General features: G+C 41.4%; 1 protein-coding gene and 2 pseudogenes across 1 annotated transcript in view; 2 read left to right on the plus strand and 1 right to left on the minus strand.

Moving 5' to 3' along the window:
• Positions 1–1,104: 1,104 nt before the first annotated feature.
• MANBA (mannosidase beta) overlaps positions 1,105–19,124 on the plus strand; it is a 138,466-nt gene continuing 120,446 nt past the window's right edge. Inside the window, exon 1 of the mRNA XM_050791912.1 lies at positions 1,105–1,426. Coding sequence (XP_050647869.1) covers positions 1,250–1,426 — 177 coding nt within the window. The 5' untranslated portion in view covers positions 1,105–1,249. The remainder of the gene's footprint in view (positions 1,427–19,124) is intronic.
• The window catches only part of LOC126955395 (keratin, type II cytoskeletal 8-like), a 32,532-nt pseudogene continuing 14,749 nt past the window's right edge, over positions 1,342–19,124 (plus strand).
• On the minus strand, positions 9,273–10,518 carry LOC126955004 (ribosome biogenesis protein WDR12-like; annotated as a pseudogene).

Genomic DNA, 19,124 nt, shown 5'->3' on the forward strand with positions numbered 1-19,124 from the left:
TGACTTTGCAAAGTAAGATATTGTCCGGTGCCTGCAGAATCAGGCAATTCCAAGGCCATTATAAGGCAAAACAAAGCTCAGATTTGATGAGAGAAAATTTCTTTTCAAGGACTTCTTCCAAAGCATAAATACAAGGCAGATAACGTCAACACAGGAGAAAGGCAGTCTATGCAATGTAAAATTCCCTCTTAACTTCTGGGATCACTGTTACGTCCTATTGAACGAATGGGACTCAGGTAGGCCATTTGACTACAACACCCGAAATAAGTCCTTGGTATTTCTTGGGTACTCTGGCATTGTTAGGGACGATCACATATGTTAACTCATTTTATACTTAAAGCAACTTGAAAACTTCAAGAAACGGAGATGGAGATTTTGCGGCTTGCCCAAGTCCCACAGCTAGTGAGTGCAGAGGATTTTAAACTCAGTTGCGCGCCTAGGGCAGGTTCCAGAACCTCAGAAACCTCCGTGGGGCTTTATGAAACATAAGGACGTAGGCCGCTAGTAACAATAGCTAACGTGAGTGCCTTCTGTGGGCCAGGCTCCATGCTGCATGCTGCATGCTACATGCTGTAGTCTCATTTTCTTGGTTAGCCCTCGGAACAACCTTGTGACTGCTAGGTACTGCTAGGTAGTGTGAGGTACTGCTAGTACTTTTTTACTCTTTGAAGGGAGGGGTAGGCTCTGAGACCCGCGAGCTGAGCTGCAGGGGGGTGAGGGTTACGCTACCAGGTAGATGAGGGTCTGTGTAAATTTGGGGGAAGGGAAGTGTGGGTTGTCTCCCAGTTTCGGTTCTTTGAAGGAGAGAGGAGCCTCTCCAGCTGTGGTCTCCACGTACAGTCGGTCTCTGATCTCCCGAGGCTTTGTGCCACTTCGCGTCCAGGGATCTTTATGTCCCAATTACTGTGCAAGGTTCTTGCCTCCAGTTGTAGGTACTGAGGCGGCGGGAAGGAGCACTGAAGGAGGGCTCAGACCGCAATGCCCCCCAGCCTGTAGCTATTCTCTGGGGCTGCAGCTACCGCAACCGCGACGCCGGACTTCCACCGGGTGCAGGCGCAGGCTCCTAGTTCTCCTGCAGCCCGCGGCGGCGCCGGGAGAGCGCTCAGCTGACCTGGGGGCGGGGCCGGGGCGGGGCCGGGGCGGGGACCTAAAGCCTCTGCTCCTTCCGAGTGGGTGAGTGGGTTCCCCGCCGGTCTCTTGCAGCGCTGCCTTTCTATCCTTCCACATCTCTGTGGCGCGGGCTCCCAAGATGCGCCTCCACCTGCTCCTGCTGCTCGCCCTGTGCGGTACAGGGACCACCGCTGCGGCGCTTAGCTACAGCTTGCGGGGAAACTGGAGCATCTGCAATGGGAACGGCTCGCTGGAGCTGCCCGGCGCGGTCCCCGGCTGCGTGCACAGCGCCTTGTTCCAGCAGGGCCTGATTCAGGTACGGCATGCGGCCGACCCGTAGCGAGCCTGCGCCCGCCTTCCTCTGGTGCTGAGAGGGGCCCAGGAACCGCCTGGCAGCCCCCAGCTGTGGGCCATTCTTGTCGGTTTGGCAGTAACTTCCCCTTTGCATCTTGTGATCTGCTGGGGGAAATGCCCAGGCTATGGGGTACGGGCTTGACGGATGAGCGACGGACCCATGTTGGGACATCAGTAACTCTGGAAAGCGGAAGTTTAGATAGAGGAACGGTATTGCTACTAGCAGTTTATTTACCGCAGTCGTTCTCGACTGAAGCGTGTATACAAAGGGCATGTTGTCACTGACAAGCATAAGGTCGGGAATTACTGTCTTTACTATCTGCAGGCTACAGAGGACAACAGCGTTTTGCTAAGTAAGGGTTAACTCTATTGAGTAATGTCTCGGTTTTTTATTTTCGCTTTTAAGCGTCAGGGAGTCAGATTTGGGATTGATGCAGCACAGACGCTGTGGAGAATGACCTACAAGAGTAAAGTTGGGTTTGTCAGTGCTAGTGTGGCTAATAATGGGTAAATAATTTCTAAGGCTAACTTGGTGATGAACAAAGGTGCTGTTTCCTCTCAGGGCGTGTGTGTGTGTGTGTGTGTGTGTGTGTGTGTGTGTGTGTGTGTGTGTATCTCAATGGAGTCTCCAATTTACAGACTACTTGTGGGGGACGTTTTCCTGTTTGGCTGCCTGTGTGCATAGGTTTGCAAACTGACTTCCATCCTCCAACTGCTTTTGCTGTTCCCTCTTGCACAGCGTTGCCACGTGTTGCCTTTACATGGGGCAAGATGTGCTTGTAATTGATCTACTTGTGGGATGCATACATTGTCCAATCCTCATAACAACTCTATATAGTAAGTGTTCATATCTGAATTTTATGGATAATATGGAACACAGAGAAATTAGGAAGGTGACCAATATCATACAGCAACTAAATGGAAAGAAATGGAATTCTAACCCAGGTCAACTCCATAGCCTGGTCTCTATACTATGTGGTATGCTTACTTTGGTTTTTTGAAAAATCATGTGTTTTTGAAGCACTGTGGTTGACTTTCAGGAGCACCATTCTAAGTTTATTTCCATGACAAGGTGGTCACCTGCCGTTATGCAAAATTTCTGACCTGGTACTTAGTCGTTTTTTTTGTTTGTTTGTTTTTTCCTGAGATGTGTATCAGAAAGGAGGTGAATGTTGTAAATGACATTGACCATTGTCCAATGTATTTTTATAGTAAATCATTCCCAAACTTTAGTACTTTATTTTTAGTTGACAAACTACTTGTGATATAGAACACAGTTGACCACAGTATACTCTGAGTCTTCACTTATATCTGCTTTGAGAATGCCTCTGTTCATTTTGTAGGGTTCGTCTTTGCCTCATTTTACTGAAATAATTAAGCCAATGGGTGCTGGTATGTTGACTCAAGCCGGTTATTCCAGAGCATTGGGAGGCCAAGGTGGGAGGATCTGTTGAGTCCAGGAGTTCAAGACCAGCGTGGCCAACATAGAAAGAGTCTATGAAGCTGAGGTGGGAAAATTTCTTGAGGCCAAGAGTTCAAGACCAGCATGGCCAACATAGAGAGATTCTATCTCTACCAAAATAAATAAATAAATAAATAAATAAATAAATAAATAAAATTAAGCTAATGGGAAATATAGAGTAAGTCAGTAAGTCAGATTATTGTGCTGTATTACAGAGCTAAGAAACAATGTTTGGTTACTACAGATACTTCATGAAAATGAATTTGCTCATAGTATGAAATAACTTCCTCATAGGAACAATTTGAAGAGATTTCTTAAATCTCTTCATAAATTCTTAGAAAAACCTTGAGGTTTCAGTCAGGTGGATATGGGTCTCAAATGGCAGTGGGATGAGAAATGAGAAGGCTTTTGGGGCTTAAGAAACACAAGGCCTATTGAAAATAATCATCAGGCTGGGCACAGTGGCTCATGCCTGTAATCCCAGCACTTTGCGAGGCAGAGGTAGGTGGAGTTTAAGACCAGTCTGGGCAATCTGGTGAGACCCTGTCTCTATAAAAAATTAAAAAATTAACTGGGCGTGGTGGCATGCACCTGTGGTCCTAGCTACTAGGGAGGCTGAGGTGGGAGGATTGCTTGAGCCCAGGAGGTTGAGGCTGCAGTGAACCGTGATCTGTACTCCAACCTGGGCAACAGAGTGACACCCTGTCTCAAAAAAAAAAAAAAAAAAAGTAATAATCGTCAACATCAGATCAGTATTGTTATTTGGTAATGTGAGACTGTTATCCCACCTGCTTTATTGTAACATCCCTTTATGGTGTTGACGTCAGGAAATAGTCTACGGTTTATAGTAGACAGTGGGTCAAATATTGTGTTTGTATAAGAACTTGAAACATATATTGGTGATATTATTCATTTATTTATTTATTCACCTAGTTAATTATCTCATATTTATTTCATACCTCTGATGTGGCAGGCACTATTCTAAGTACCTGAAATCGAGTGGTAAAGAAAGCAAAGTCCTTTCCCAAATGGACAGTCTAGTGGAGGAGATAGACATATACCAAATTCATAAATAATGTTATGGCAGGTGACGCATTGAAGAAAAATTGAGCAGGTTAAAGGAAGAGACAGTGAAGGCTGGTTGGAAAGCATTGCTATTTTTTAAAAAGTGATTCAAGATAGGTATTTTGATGAGGTGACTTTTAAACAAAAAGACCTATTTGAAAAGGTCACTTTTAAGGAGAAGTGCATTTCCAGCAAAGAGGAAAAACATGGGAGTGGGGAAGAGAGAGGCCCTGAGGCAGGAATGAGCTTGACAAGTTTCAGGAATAGTCAGCAGGCCAGTGTGGCTGGAGACCTGTGAACCAAAGGGAAGGAGAGGAGTTCAAAGTCTAGGGCAGATCATGAAGGGCTGTGAGCCATAGGAAGCACTTTGGCTTTTATTCTCCATGTGATGGGAAGTTACTGTGGGCTTTGAGCTTAGAGTAGCATGATTAGATTTGCCCTTTTCAAGGTCACTCTGTTGTGTGAAGGCTAAAGTGCAGGAGAGTGGAAGCCTGAAGACCAACCAGGGGACTATTGCAGGTGTGTGGGCAAGAGATGACTTCTGGCTTGGACCAGCATGGTGGCAGTGAAATGGTGAGAATGGTTGTGAGAACACGTTTTAAATGTCGAAACAACAGGATTCCTTCAGTTGAATTTGTAAATGGATTGGGAGAGAGAAGGGGGAGGTGCAGGAATATACCAGGATTTTTTGTCTGAGCTGGTTAAACGAAATTTGTATTTAGTGAGAGATTCTGTGGCTAGTCTTGGCTATTTCATAGGTCACTCTCTTGGTTTTCTGTGCAGAATCTAAACCTTTGGTTTCTTAGACAGACTTTTGGGTTCTCTGTGAAAAGTTACTGCTTCAGCCTACTATTATTATTATTATTTTTTTTTGAGATGGAGTTTCACTCTTGTTGCCCAGGGCTGGAATACAATGACACGATCTCGGCTCACCGCAACCTCTGCCTCCTGGGTTCAAGCGATTCTCCTGCCTCAGTCTCCCAAGTAGCTGGGATTACAGGCATACGCCACCACGCCTGGCTAATTTTGTACTTCTAGTAGAGACGAGGCTTCTCCATGTTGGTCAGGCTGGTCTTGAACTCCCGACCTCAAATGATCCACCTGCTTCTTCCTCCCAAAGTGCTGCGATTACAGGCATGAGCCACCGTGCCCAGCCCTCAGCCTGCTATTATGCCACACAGTATAATAGGCGTTAGGAATAAAAAAAGAAATTGAGAGTGAGACTACAGTTCTTATTTTGTGGGAGGCCACATTTAGTGAGGCAGAAAACTAATTAATTTCCATATGATACGTTAAGTGCATAGATAAAGGGACCCTTGTTAGGAATGTTCTGAGCTTTTCTGTGGAACTTCTCACTGGTGTAAGTTTTGAAGCAGCTTCTTCTTCTTCTTCTTTTTTTTTTTTTTTTTAGATAGTCTCTGTATGCCAACATTAAAATACATAGATAAGTAAGAAGAAGGTTGGAAACATCACTTTCAGAGATAACCACTATTTTTTTTTTGACAGCTGTTCATGTGGCTAATGCCCCCAACAGTTTTATTTATTTATTTATTTTTATTTTTTATTTTTTCCCTTTTTTAAAAGTTATACTTTAAGTTCTAGGGTACATGTGCACAACGTGCAGGTTTGTTACATATGTATACATGTGCCACGTTGGTGTGCTGCACCCGTTAACTCATCATTTACATTAGGTGTATCTCCTAATGCTATCCCTCCCCGCTTCCCCCCACCTCATGACAGGCCCCGGTATGTGATATTTCCCACCCTGTGTCCAAGTGTTCTCATTGTTCAATTCCCACCTATGAGTGAGAACATGGCAGTGTTTGGTTTTCTGTCCTTGCGATAGTTTGCTGAGCATTATGGTTTCCAGCTGCATCCATGTCCCGACAAAGGACATGAACTCATCCTTTTTTATGGCTGCATAGTATTCCATGGTGTACATATGCCACATTTTCTTAATCCAGTCTGTCATTGATGGACATTTGGGTTAGTTCCAAGTCTTTGCTATTGTGAATAGTGCCACAATCAACCTACGTGTGCATGTGTCTTTACAGCAGCATGATTAATAATCCTTTGGGTATATACCCAGTATGGAATGGCTGGGTCAAATGGTATTTCTAGTTCTAGATCCTTGAGGAATTGCCACACTCTCTTCCACAATGGTTGAACTAGTTTACAAACCCACCAGCAGTGTAAAAGTGTTCCTGTTTCTCCACATCCTCTCCAGCACCTGTTGTTTCCTGACTTTTTAATGATTGCCATTCTAACTGGTGTGAGATGGTATCTCATTGTGGTTTTGATTTGCATTCCTCTGATGACCAGTGATGATCATGACCATCTTTTCATGTGTCTGTTGTCTGCATAAATGTCTTCTTTTGAGAAGTGTCTGTTCATATCCTTTGCCCACTTTTTGATGGGGTTGTTTGTTTTTTCTTGTAAATTTGCTTGAGTTCTTTGTAGGTTCTGGATATTAGCCCTCTGTCAGATGAGTAGATTGCAAACATTTTCTCCCATTCTGTAGGTTGCCTGTTCACTCTGATGGTAGTTTCTTTTGTTGTGCAGAAGCTCTTTAATTTAATTAGATCCCATTTGTCAATTCTGGCTTTTGTTGCCATTGCTTTTGGTGTTTTAGTCATGAAGTCCTTGCCCATGCCTATGTCCTGAATGGTATTACCTAGGTTTTCTTCTAGGGTTTTTATGGTTTTAGATCTAACATTTAAGTCTTTAATCCATCTTGAATTAATTTTTGCATAAGGTGTAAGGAAGGGATCCAGTTTCCGCTTTCTACATATGGCTAGCCAATTTTCCCAGCACCATTTATTAAACAGGGAATCCTTTCCCCATTTCTTGTTTTTGTCAGGTTTGTCAAAGATCAGATGGTTGTAGATGTGTGGTTTTATTTCTGAGGGCTCTGTTCTGTTCCACTGGTCTATGTTTTGGTACCAGTACCATGCTGTTTTGGTTACTGTAACCTTGTAGTATAGTTTGAAGTCAGGTAGCATGATGCCTCTAGCTTTGTTCTTTTTGCTTAGGATTGTCTTGGCAATGTGGGCTCTTTTTTGTTTCCATATGAACTTTAAAGCAGTTTTTCCAATTCTGTGAAGAAAGTCATTGGTAGCTTGATGGGGATGGCATTGAATCTATAAATTACCTTGGGCAATATGGCCATTTTCACAATATTGATTCTTCCTATCCACAAGCATGGAATGTTCTTCCATTTGTTTGTATCCTCTTTTATTTCATTGAGCAGGATAACCACTATTAAAATAAAAAAAAAATTCAGTGTATCCATTCTAATTTTTTAAATGCATACACATTTATAAGTATTTAAATATACAACTTAACAACTCTTTCACATTTAATATTTTGTGATGCTCTTACCTGCAGTAAACAGGTTTCTATAAACCATGTTTAGTGGCTCTTTTAAAATTCTGTTATATACACTTACCATCACTTATAATCTATTACTTATTGTTGGATAGTTAAATCTGACTCCATTTTTTTTCTATTTTTTTGATGAGGGTCCTTTTAACTAAATTTTACTGTATGTCTTTATTTTCTTATAGAAATATTTAAAAGTTAAGTAGCTGATTCATAGGATATGTACTTTTTTTTGTCATTTAGTATGTGCTTCTAAGTTGCTTTTCATAAACATTGTACCAGTTGTACACTACCACCGTTATTTTATCAGAGTGCTTGTCTTAGGTGCTAGATTTCAATATTATTTAAGAAACAAATCAAAATCAATTTATTTTCTAGTAAGGTCAAATATATATGTTTATTTCATGTGTTTATTGGTGATGTGGGCATTTCTAATTCATCTTCTTTATCTGTTTTTCTTTTAGCTATTTATCTTTAATGGCAATTTTTTTTTTGGCTTTTTTTTTTTTTTTTTTTTTTTGAGATAGAGTCTCACTCTGTCACCCAGGTTGGAGTGAAGTGGCATCATCTTCCTCACTGCATTCTCTGCCTCCCAGGTTCAAGCGATTCTCATGGTCTCACTGTGTTGGTCAAGCTGGTCTTGAACTCCTGAGCTCAGGCAATCTGCCCACCTCAGCGTCCCAAAGTGCTGGGATTACAGGTGTGAGCCACCATGGCTGGCCTCTTTAATACAGATTTATAAGGCCCCTTTGTTATATATTTTCAAAAATTCAAATTCAAAATAAATCCCCAAATGTCCCATTTATTAATGAAGTATTTTGTCATATGGATGTTGTAAAGCTATGTATGTTGAAATCTTTTGTTTTTCTTTTATGGTTGTTTCTGTCTTTGGTAGTTTGCTTAAAAATAATTCCTCTCAGCTACTTTATGGTTCCTGTATTTAAAATTTTGATTCATTTGAAGTTTCTTCCAAATAGTTAATTGGTTGCCTATAACTCATTATTTGAAAAATTTCTCTCTTGTCCACTGACATATTACTTTTATCATGCACTAAATTCCCATATACTGATATAATATTGTTATTCCTTCTCTTTTAATCTTTAAAAAGGTTAAAAGATTAAAATTCTTTTAAAAATATGTATTTATTTAATGTTCATTGGATAAAAGAAATACAGAAAATATAAAGAAGGAAGAAAAGCCAATAAAACACATAATATAAAGCAGATATAAAAGTCTTTACCACTGTAAAATTACTAGTGTTTATATTTCCACATTGTTTTCTAAGTGTATATAGACAAATATAATAACATAAAAATGAAATCATCACCTAAGGTGGTTTTGTTAGCTACTTTAACATTTAAAACATATCGTGAATATATTTGTCTGTGTCTGTAAATATAGATCCAGAATTATTACAAATAGCGTCATAGACCCCATTATAAAGATGTGTTCTTATTCAAAGTCTACACTTAAAAATAAAAATTATAAGTATGTAAATATACACATATACCAAAAAGTGGCAGGCATCAGATACTTAGTACTTTTTCTGTAAATTTTATTATTACCTTATATTCTTCACATGCAATTGGGACAAATGGCCAGAGAAAGATATATTTTAGATGTGTAAATTTATTAACTATAAACTATAAGAGTACATCATAGTAGCTATACATGTGATTAACAAGCTAGTCACAATCATTCTTTTCATTTTATAAACACAAACTATTGTATTATAAATACAAAATAAGAAAAAGATAGTTAAATGTTAGCTGTTATGAAGAGTGAAAACATTATATAAACTTTGAACGGTTGCTTTCTGCATATGCATCAATGTAATTTCATGATTTTCTACCAATTTCATTTGTATAAAGAATCTCTATGATCAATTTATCATTCACTTTCATGTCCCCACATGGAAAGTGGTAGGTGAATATCTGTAGGAATACAATTTATTGTCTGCCTGTCCACTGAAAAGTAGCACTGTGTCCCTATCTAGTCTACACTACAAACTTTGTCTTCATGAGCAGCCAGATCATGCAACTTCTTGTATCCTACAACTTGACAATGGTATCTAAAGATCCTGAAATCAGCTGCTGTTCATGGGTAGGAGACCATTTTACTAATGTCACCCAACCTGTATGTGAAGTTAGGGACAGTGACATCAAAGAATGGTCTTTAGTTCAGGGATCCCACAGTCTGGTATGCCTATCTGTGCTTCCAGATGCTAACTGCTTACAAAGTTGGAGAATGGGAAATACAATTAAGCACTTTATTTCCTGTCAGAGTTTGACTTCAGACTGTCAGACTTAACATCCTACACTCTAATTGTATGGTCCCAAGATGCACTGCAGATTTCTTCAGCATCTGACCACAGAACTGAGGAAATTGCTTCCTTGTGACCAGAGACGGTCACTATGGGAGTCCTAACTGCTCTGTGTTCTCTGTCGATTTGTGGATTCCTCCATTTCGTCTTCTTCTTCTGTAGGGACTGTAGACCAGATCTTTAGCATCTTATCCCAGGAGCCACTACAAAATTTAGTTCCTGAGTTATCAACAGCTATAGACTCTCACTTCCAGCATGACCTCGGCAGCACAGTCGGGCTTTCACTTTGTTTCTCTCTGTTCCACTCCCATAAGAGAATAGTCGGATCCATAGAGGCACTCAAACATAAGCAAGACAAACTGTCTTTTTTTTTTTTTTTTGCCCAGGCCACATCTTTTACAACATCCGTATGTCCCACAATTGTAATTATTGACTTTCCTTCCAAGGACTGGATTCGAGAGGTCTTATCATAAGAACCAGTCAAGATCCATTCCTCTGCCCCTTTAACTGAAATGATCTAGTCATCATGGAACATGCATTGCTCTGGCTGGGGTGCTGTGTACTTCACGTATTCTATTTTCACAACTACTTCTGATGACATGTTCTCCAGTTCCGTGTGTTTGATCAAGGACATTCGCAGAAACTGGCCCTTAATAAGGAAATACAACTCCATATGTTTGTGGAACTCATTTTTGTCCTTTAGTAATTTATTGATGGTGTTACTAAGGTCAGCAAATTCAGAGGTGGCAGGGACTGAGAAGGAAACATCATCTACGGCATATTTCTTGTTATCGGTGTAGAAGTGTGTTTGGAGCTGAGCCATGGCAAGGAGTACACACAAGGCTTTTGGGTTAGTAGACAGAGAATGTGAGCTCCTGTCTCTTAACTACAAAGAGGCCACTCAAAATTAGACTGCACAGGTAAGCGAGAAGCTGCACTCTAAGCCTGGACTCTGCTTTTTCTGCTTGGGTCTCCTCCACCCACAGTCATTCTTTCTAAGGAGCCATGAGTCTGTCTATGGAGTCTCCAATCTGCAGGTTATCACTCATAAGTACATTCTAACAATGTATGTGCATCAGTGTACATTATACTTTTGTATTCTTTAAGTAGCAAATAAGCAGTTTCTATGTGAATTTTGTTAAACTTTTGGTGAATTTCAAACAAATAGTTAAATACAGATACTTGCAAAATGAAATCTCATGTATCCATCACCTGGCTTCAACATGATCAATTCATGGCTAATTTTGTTTCATCTCTATCCACTGTGCCATCCCTTATTATTTTGTTTTGTTATTTTTTTATTTTATACATATATTTTTTGAGATAGGGTATTACTCTGTCACCCAGGCTGAATTGCAGTGGCATGGTCATGGCTCACTACAGGCTTCACCTCCTGGACTCAGGCGATCCTCCTGCCTCAGCCTCCCAAGTAGCTAGGACTACAGGTTCACACCACCATACCCAGCTAATTTGTTTCTTTTTTGTAGAGACAGGGTCTCCCTATGTTGCACAGGATGGTCTCAAACTCCCGGGCTCAAGCAATATTCCCACTTCAGCCTCCCAAAGTATAGGGATTATAGGTGTGAGCTGCTGCTCCTGGCCCCCTTAGTATTATAAAGTAATCCCAGTTATCACATTATTTCATCCACAAACATTTCAGTATGGGTCTCTAAAAGATTAGGACTTCCTTTTTCTTCAGCGTAACCACAATACCATTATGACTCGTGAAATATTTTTGATGTGTTTCAGAGAAGAAAGTCCCATTATTATAATCCAAAATGACTAAACATACATTTTTTCTTAAAACAGAAGGTTTTCCGGTTGTTATACTAACCTTCCACAGAGATCTTAAGACTTGTAAGAATGAAATATTTGTTTTAATACTGGGAATGATAGAAAATATTTTTAAATTAAAAAAGAAAAAATAATGAAATGTTTGGCTTTAGTGATCATTTTGTGATGTGAAATGATCTCAAAAGCTTTTTAGGAAATGACCCTTTAAAGATATGTATGTCTTCTTCTAAAAATTTGACTGACTTAAAGTAAAATTAAAAAAAAAAAAGGTTGACTGCATCTATCAAGTGTGACATTAAGGAGATAAAATAGCTAATGACTCTGCATTTGAAATTTAATTTAAACAGAAATAGTTGTCAATTAATAACGTTGTTCAATTTCTGGGAAGAGAAAAGTCCAAGGTTTTTAAGCCCTCATTTGGAAAAAAATGGTTTAAAAAATCCTGATCCTTAAACCTGGACATAGGCTTTTTTGTTTGATGCCACATGAGGTGCGTTTAGGGTATGGGAGGATTTGCTTTGTATGGCCCCGAACTGAAAATCAAAGGACCACCTGAGAGCTGAATTTTTAGGAAAGCGTTGGCTGGTCCTTATCGTATATAAGTATAAATATATGTAATCAGCCTATACAATTCATTTTCATGTAGCATTTATTTTATGTCTTCCACGTGTGGTGCACTTTTCTTGGCCCTTTCACGTGCACGTGTTCATGTAATTTCCACAACAACCTTCTGGAAAAGGTATAATAATTCACATTGACTGAGGCTCAGAGAAGTTATTGCCTAAGATTATGCACCTAATGGATGATGGAGCAAGGATTCAAACACCGATGTTCTTTTCACCATTGCATGCTGCCTATTGGCAGAAACACTAAATAGTAAACAAATGGAACAGTTATTATTTTAATTCAAATGTGTCTGATGAAAATAGAGACATGAGTACAATATACTTTTGTTCAAAATATACCACTAAAATCACCCCATTTGCTAAAAGCTCTCAAAAAATGTAAATATTTTCTCAGGGTTAATTCACATATCACTTCTTTCTGTGTTCTCCATCTCTTGGAATTCTCTTCGTTTCAACCATCCCTTCTGTACCACAATTGCTGAAATGCTTGTGTCTAACCACCACATCTCACCTGATTTCCAGCTAGAAATTCTGTTCAACTCTCCAACCTCAGTGTCTTCATGGCATGTGAAACTCCATATATCCAAATATTTCTTCTCTCAATTCTCCCAACCCTTACTTTCTCTTATTTTACCTATTTACAATAAAAGCATAAGTATTTTCTCAGGAAACTAAGCCTAGGATCTTGGATCCATTTTTTTTTTTTTCCCCTCATGTCTGTTGTTAGGTACTGGATCTTTTAAGTCCAATCTATAGTGTCTTATAACCATTCCTTACCATTTCTACCACTATCAACCTAGCTCATTGTTTTCTTTTTTTTAAAAAGAGATCAATTAATTTTAATGACATTTAGAAACAGGTAAAGCATATAAATACTAAACGGTTTTTGTTGTTGTTGTTGTTGTTGTTTTTAGATGGAGTCTTGCTCTGTCACCTAGGCTGGAGTGCAATGGCACTATCTCGGCTCACTGCAACCTCTGCTTCCCGGGTTCAAGTGATTCTCCTGCCTCAGCCTCCCGAGTAGCTGGGATTACAGGCACCCACCACCACCTAGCTAATTTTTGTATTTTTAGTAGAGATGGTATTTAACCATGTTGGCCAGGCTGGTCTTGAACTCCTGACCTCGTGATCCGCCCACCTTGGCCTCCCAAAATGTTGGGATTACAGGCATAAGCCACCTTGCCTGGCCAATAGTAAACAGTTTTTTTTTTTTTTTTTTTTTTTTTTTTTTTGAGACGGAGTCTCACGCTGTTGCCCAGGCTGGAGTGCAGTGGCGCGATCTCGGCTCACTGCAAGCTCCGCCTCCCGGGTTCCCGCCATTCTCCTGCCTCAGCCTCCTGAGTAGCTGGGACTACAGGCGCCCGCCACCGCGCCCGGCTATTTTTTTTGTATTTTTAGTAGAGACGGGGTTTCACTGTGGTCTCGATCTCCTGACCTTGTGATCCGCCCGCCTCGGCCTCCCAAAGTGCTGGGATTACAGGCTTGAGCCACCGCGCCCGGCCAATAAACAGTTTTAAAAGTAGGCTATGTTATGAAAAGCATCCCTGTCTTCTAGGTCTCCAGTTCCCTTGTATAGAAACAACCACGATTAACCAGTTTCTTGTGTATTCTTCCATATATGTTATAAACATATACAGACAGATAATCATATATGGATTTATGTATTTTCCCCCCACAGATGATTGCCTTCTATATATATATATATATATATATAGTTTTATATTGACTTTTTTCTTTAACTTAATATATCTTAGATATCATTTCAGATCAGTACATGTAATAGAAATGATAGCTATCATTTGTTAAGTGCACACTATGTACCAAGAACTGTTCTAAGCACTTTTGATAATTATCTCGTGCACTCCTTGTACTGATCCTGTGAGGCATGTAGGTATGCTTACTATCTCCGTTATAGAACTGAGAAAACAGGTGTACAGAGATGTTTTATGAGCTTCACAAAGACTCACAGGTATTAGGATTAAGCTGGGGCTCAAACCCATGCAGAAAATATTTCACCAACTGTGTCTTCCACCTGTCAGCTACAGTCACCTCCTGGCTTTGTCTCAGAGGCAGTGGAACCATGTAGCTGCCCAGCCTCACTCCCTGAGCAAGTGTGATCTCCTCCTCTGACTCTTCCTATCAGCTAGGAATCTGTCTCCAGACATTTATTCTAACCTTTCATGAGTTCCAGTGCTGGGAACCCCACCGCTACGCTTTAGTGAGGTGTCACTTGTCTCTGTGTCTCCTTAAAAACCTTGCATAACGCCTGGCACTTATAGTGGGCCAAGCAAATGGTTTGCCTTGTTTTCCCTTTTAAATTGTAGTCTCCTTGGTCAGAAAATAAGGACTCTCCTTAAATTGCAACTTTTTTCACTTAGAGCTGTGTTAGGTGGGAAACAATATTTACTAACTTAAGGATTTTAGAAAAATATAATGTTAAGGTTGACCAAAACATGTTGCCAGACTCGTGGGCTGGAGATCTCTTGTACCTGTGTACCCTTTGAAGTAAGAGTCATAGCTGAAGATCCTATTTGACAGAGGAGAAACTGAAGTTTGGAGAATATAGCTTCTGAATGAAACACTGTGATGGTTAATACTGAGTGTCAACTTGATTGGATTGAAAGATACAAAGTACTGATCCTGGGTGTGTCTGTGAGGGTATTGTCAAAGGAGATTAACATTTGACTCAGTGGACTGGGAAAGGCAGACCCACCTTTATTCTGGGTGGGCACCATCTAATCAACTGCCAACAGAGCCAGAATAAAAAGCAGACAGAAGAACGTGAAAAGACTAGAGTGACTTAACCTCCCAGCCTCTATCTTTCTCCGTGCTGGATGCTTCCTACCCTCAAACATCAGACTCCAAGTGCTTCAGCTTTGGGAATTGGACTGGCTTCCTTGCTCCTCAGCTTCCAGATGGCCTATTATGGGACCTTGTGATCATATGAGTTAATACTCCTTAGTAGACTCCCCTTTATATATCTATCTATCTATCCTATTCGTTCTGTCCCTCTAGAGAACCCTGACTAATACAGATTTTGGTACCAGGGGTAGTTCTAGAGGAACAGAATATTAAGGATGGAGTTCTTTTATTGATTTTGGGGTTTCTGGAGTTGACTGCTTAATTTGATTAGACCAAAAAATGCTAAGGATTCTGTATCTTTTTTTTTTTTTTGAGATGGAGTCTCGCTCTCTCACCCAGGCTGGAGTGCAGTGGCACAATCTCTGCTCACTGTAAGCTCTGCCTCCTGGGTTCATGCCATTCTCCTGCTTCAGCCTCCTGAGCTGGGACTACAGGCACCCGCCACCATGCCTGGCTAATTTTTTGTATTTTTAGTAGAGGCGGAGTTTCACCATGTTAGCCAAGACAGTCTCGATCTCCTGACCTCGTGATCTGCCCGCCTTGGCCTCCCAAACTGCTGGGATTACAGATGTGAGCTACCGCGTCTGGCCTAAGGACTCTATTTCTAAAAGTATGGAGAACACCAATAGTCCTTGGCATGAACTGTTTAGAGAGTTATGCAAAATAAATGCATTTGATACTCCTGATTCACTGCTTGTGAGAGGCAAGGAGTTTAGTGACTCTAAACATAATACCTTTGGCCATATGTGGAGAGACAAGGAACATAATAAAACTGGTTGCTTGCTCCTACGTTCACTGGACAAAGTGATGAAAGAAAAATGATGAGCTCAGGGATTATAACTCCCAGCTTCAGAAGCAGTACTGAGCCTCACCCCTGCTAGATTGCCCTGAGTGAGAGTCTTATCTCCTATAGAGAAAGAGCTGAAACTGTGGAAAAATAGACACAAGCTCTTATCATGTGAGTGGCTGACCTGCCACGAAAGGTGCATGCACAGCCTTTCCAGGTGTCTACTGTTAAAGTGAGGGCATTGATTGGAAAAGAATGGGACCCTGCAACTTGGACTGGGGATGTGTAGGGGGCCTGATGAAGCTGGGGACGCTGAGCTTGTAAACTCTGATGAACCTTTTTTGCCAGAAGAAACAGCTTCTTCATCTCCAGTAGTGGCAACATCCCCTCCCTAACCCATGCTGCCATCAACCTTCCCACCTTTGTCTGAGGAGATAAACCCTGCACTGCTTGAGGCAACAGTGATGGCCTCCTCTGAGGCAGTTGCCAGGCAAAATAATGTTGATTCTCCTCAAGAGCCACCCCCAACACCCCTGTTTAGTCTAGACCTATACCTAGACTAAAGTCCCAGTGGACCCCTAGAGGTGAGGTTCAGAGTGACCCATGAGGAGGTGTGCTACACTATAAAAGGACTGCTTGATTTTCTAATTTATATAAGCAGAAATCTGGAGAACGGGCACAGGAATGGATATTAAGGGTGTGAGATAATGGTGGAAGGAACACAGAGTTGGATCAGGCTGGATTTATTGATTTGAACCCACTAAATAGAGATTCTGCTTTTAATGTTGCAGCTCTGGGAGTTAAAAAAGTTTTAATGGTTCTAATAGTTTATTTGCTTGGTTAGCTGAAATATGGATAAAAAATGGCCCACTGTGAGCAAGCTAGAAATGCCTGATCTCTCTCAGTTTGATGCAGAGGAAGGGATCCAAAGGTTTAGGGAGATTGGATGCTGGAGTGGATTGGTCACTTTAGACCTACCCATCCCAGCTGGGAGGGTTCAGAAGATATACCCTTGACAAATGCTTTGCGAAATAGATTTTTGACGGCAGCAACTGCATCTCTGAAGAGTCCTGTAATTGCTCCTCTGTGTATGTCAGATCTAACAGTGGGAACTGCAGTCACTCAACTACAAAATTTATAGGCCCAGAACCCCTTGAATGAAGGGGAGGCTGGGTCTCCTTGAAAAGGACCCCACTATGCTAGTGACTGTTTATACTGTTAATATTTCTCCCATCCTTCCCCAAGGAGACCCCCAGCCTATTACCAGGGTAACTGCATTGAAGAAAGGGAAATGATCAGACATTTTAGGGACTACTGGACACTGGCTCTGAGCTGACATTGATACTAAGGGACCCAAAATGTCATTGTGGTCCTCCAGTTGAAGTAGAGGCTTATGGAGATCAGGTAATTAATGGAGTTTTAGCTCAGGTCTGACTTATAGTGGGTCCAGTGGGTCCCTGGATTCATCGGGTGGTCATTTCCCAGTGCCAGAATGCATAATTGGCATAGACATACTTAGCAGCTAGCAGAACCTCCACATTGGCTCCCTGACTTATAGGGTGAGGGTTATTATGATGGGAAAGGCCAGATGGAAGCCCTTAGAGCTGCCCCACCTAGAAAAATAGTAAATCAAAAACAATATCGCATCCCTGGAGGGATTGCAAAGATTAGTGCCACCATCAAGGACTTGAAAGTCTCAAGGGTGGTGATTCCCATCACATCCATGTTTAACTCTCCTATTTGGCCTGTGCAGAGGACAGAAGGATCTTGGAGAATGACAGTGGATTGTTATAAACTTAACCAAGTGGGGACTCCAATTGCAGCTGCTGTACTATAAGTGGTTTCATTGCTTGAGCAAATTAACACATCTCCTGGCACCTGGTATGCAGTCACTGATTTGGCAAATGGCTTTTTCTCCATTCCTGTCCATAAGGCCCACCAGAAGCAATTTGCCTTCAGCTAGCAAGGCCAGCAATATATCTTTGCTGTCCTACCTCAGGGATATATCAACTCTCTGGCTTTATGTCATAATCTTGTTTGAAGAGACTTTGATCACTTTCACTTCCACAAGGTATCACACTGGTCCATTATGCTGGACCAGTGTGCTGATTGGATCCAGTGAGCAAGAAGTAGCAAACGTACTGGACTTGGTGAGACATTTGTGTGCCAGAGGATGGGAAATAAATCCAACTAAAATTCAGGAAACTTCTACCTCAGTAAAATTTTTAGGGGTCCAGTGGTGTGGGGCCTATTGAGATATTGCTTCTAAGGTGAAGGATAAGTTGCTGCATTTGTCCGCTTCTACAGCTAAGAAAGAGGCACAATGCCCTGTGGGCCTATTTGGATTTTGGAGGCAACACATTCTGCATGTGGTTGTGTTATTCTGACCCATTTATCAGGTGACTCAAAAGGCTGCCAGTTTTGAGAGGAGTCCAGAACAGAAGAAGGTTCTGCAACAGGTCCAGGCTGCTGTGTAAGCTGCTCTGCCACTTGGGCTATATGACCTAACAGATCCAATGGTGCTTGAGGTTCAGTGGCAGATAGAGATGATGTTTGGAGTCTCTGGGAGGCCCTCATAGTTGAATCATAGCAGAGGCTGCTAGGATTTTGGATCAAGGCTCTGCCATCTTCTGCAGATAACTACTCTCCTTTTGAGAGAGAGCTCTTAGCCTGTTACTGGGCTTTGGTGGAAACCGAACCTTTGACTATGGGTCATCAAGTCACTATGCAACCTGAACTGCCTATCATGAAGTGGGTGCTTTCTGACCCATCTAGCCATAGAGTGGGTTGTGCACAGCAAATGGAAGTGGTATATACATGATTGGGCTCAAGAAGGTCCTGAAGGCACAATTAAGTTACATGAGAAAGTGGCTGAAGGCAGAAGTGGCTCACTCCTGCCACCCTGTCTTTTCTCCCCCAGCCTGCACCAGTGGCCTCATGGGGAGTTCCCTATGATCAGTTGACAGAGGAAGAGAAGACTAGGGCCTGGTTCATAGATGGTTCTGCATGATATGGAGGCACCACCTGAAAGTGGACAGCTGCAGCACTACAGCTCCTTTCTAGGACATCGCTGAAGGACAGCGGTGAAGGGAAGTCTTCCCAGTGGGCGGGACTTCGAGCAGTGCACCTGGTTGTGCACTTTACATGGAAGGAAAAATGGCCAGATGTGCAGCTATATGTTGATTCATGGGCTATAGCCAATGGTTTGGCTGGGTGATCAGTGACTTGGAAGAAGCATGATTAGAAAATTGTGACAAAATTTGGGGAAGAGGTATGTGGATGGACCTCTCTGAATGGTCAAGAACTATGAAGATATTTGTATCCCATGTAAGTGCTCACCAATGGGTGACCTTGGCAGAG

This window comes from Macaca thibetana, chromosome 5, assembly GCF_024542745.1.
Source record: "Macaca thibetana thibetana isolate TM-01 chromosome 5, ASM2454274v1, whole genome shotgun sequence".
Taxonomy (NCBI): Eukaryota; Metazoa; Chordata; class Mammalia; order Primates; family Cercopithecidae; genus Macaca; species Macaca thibetana.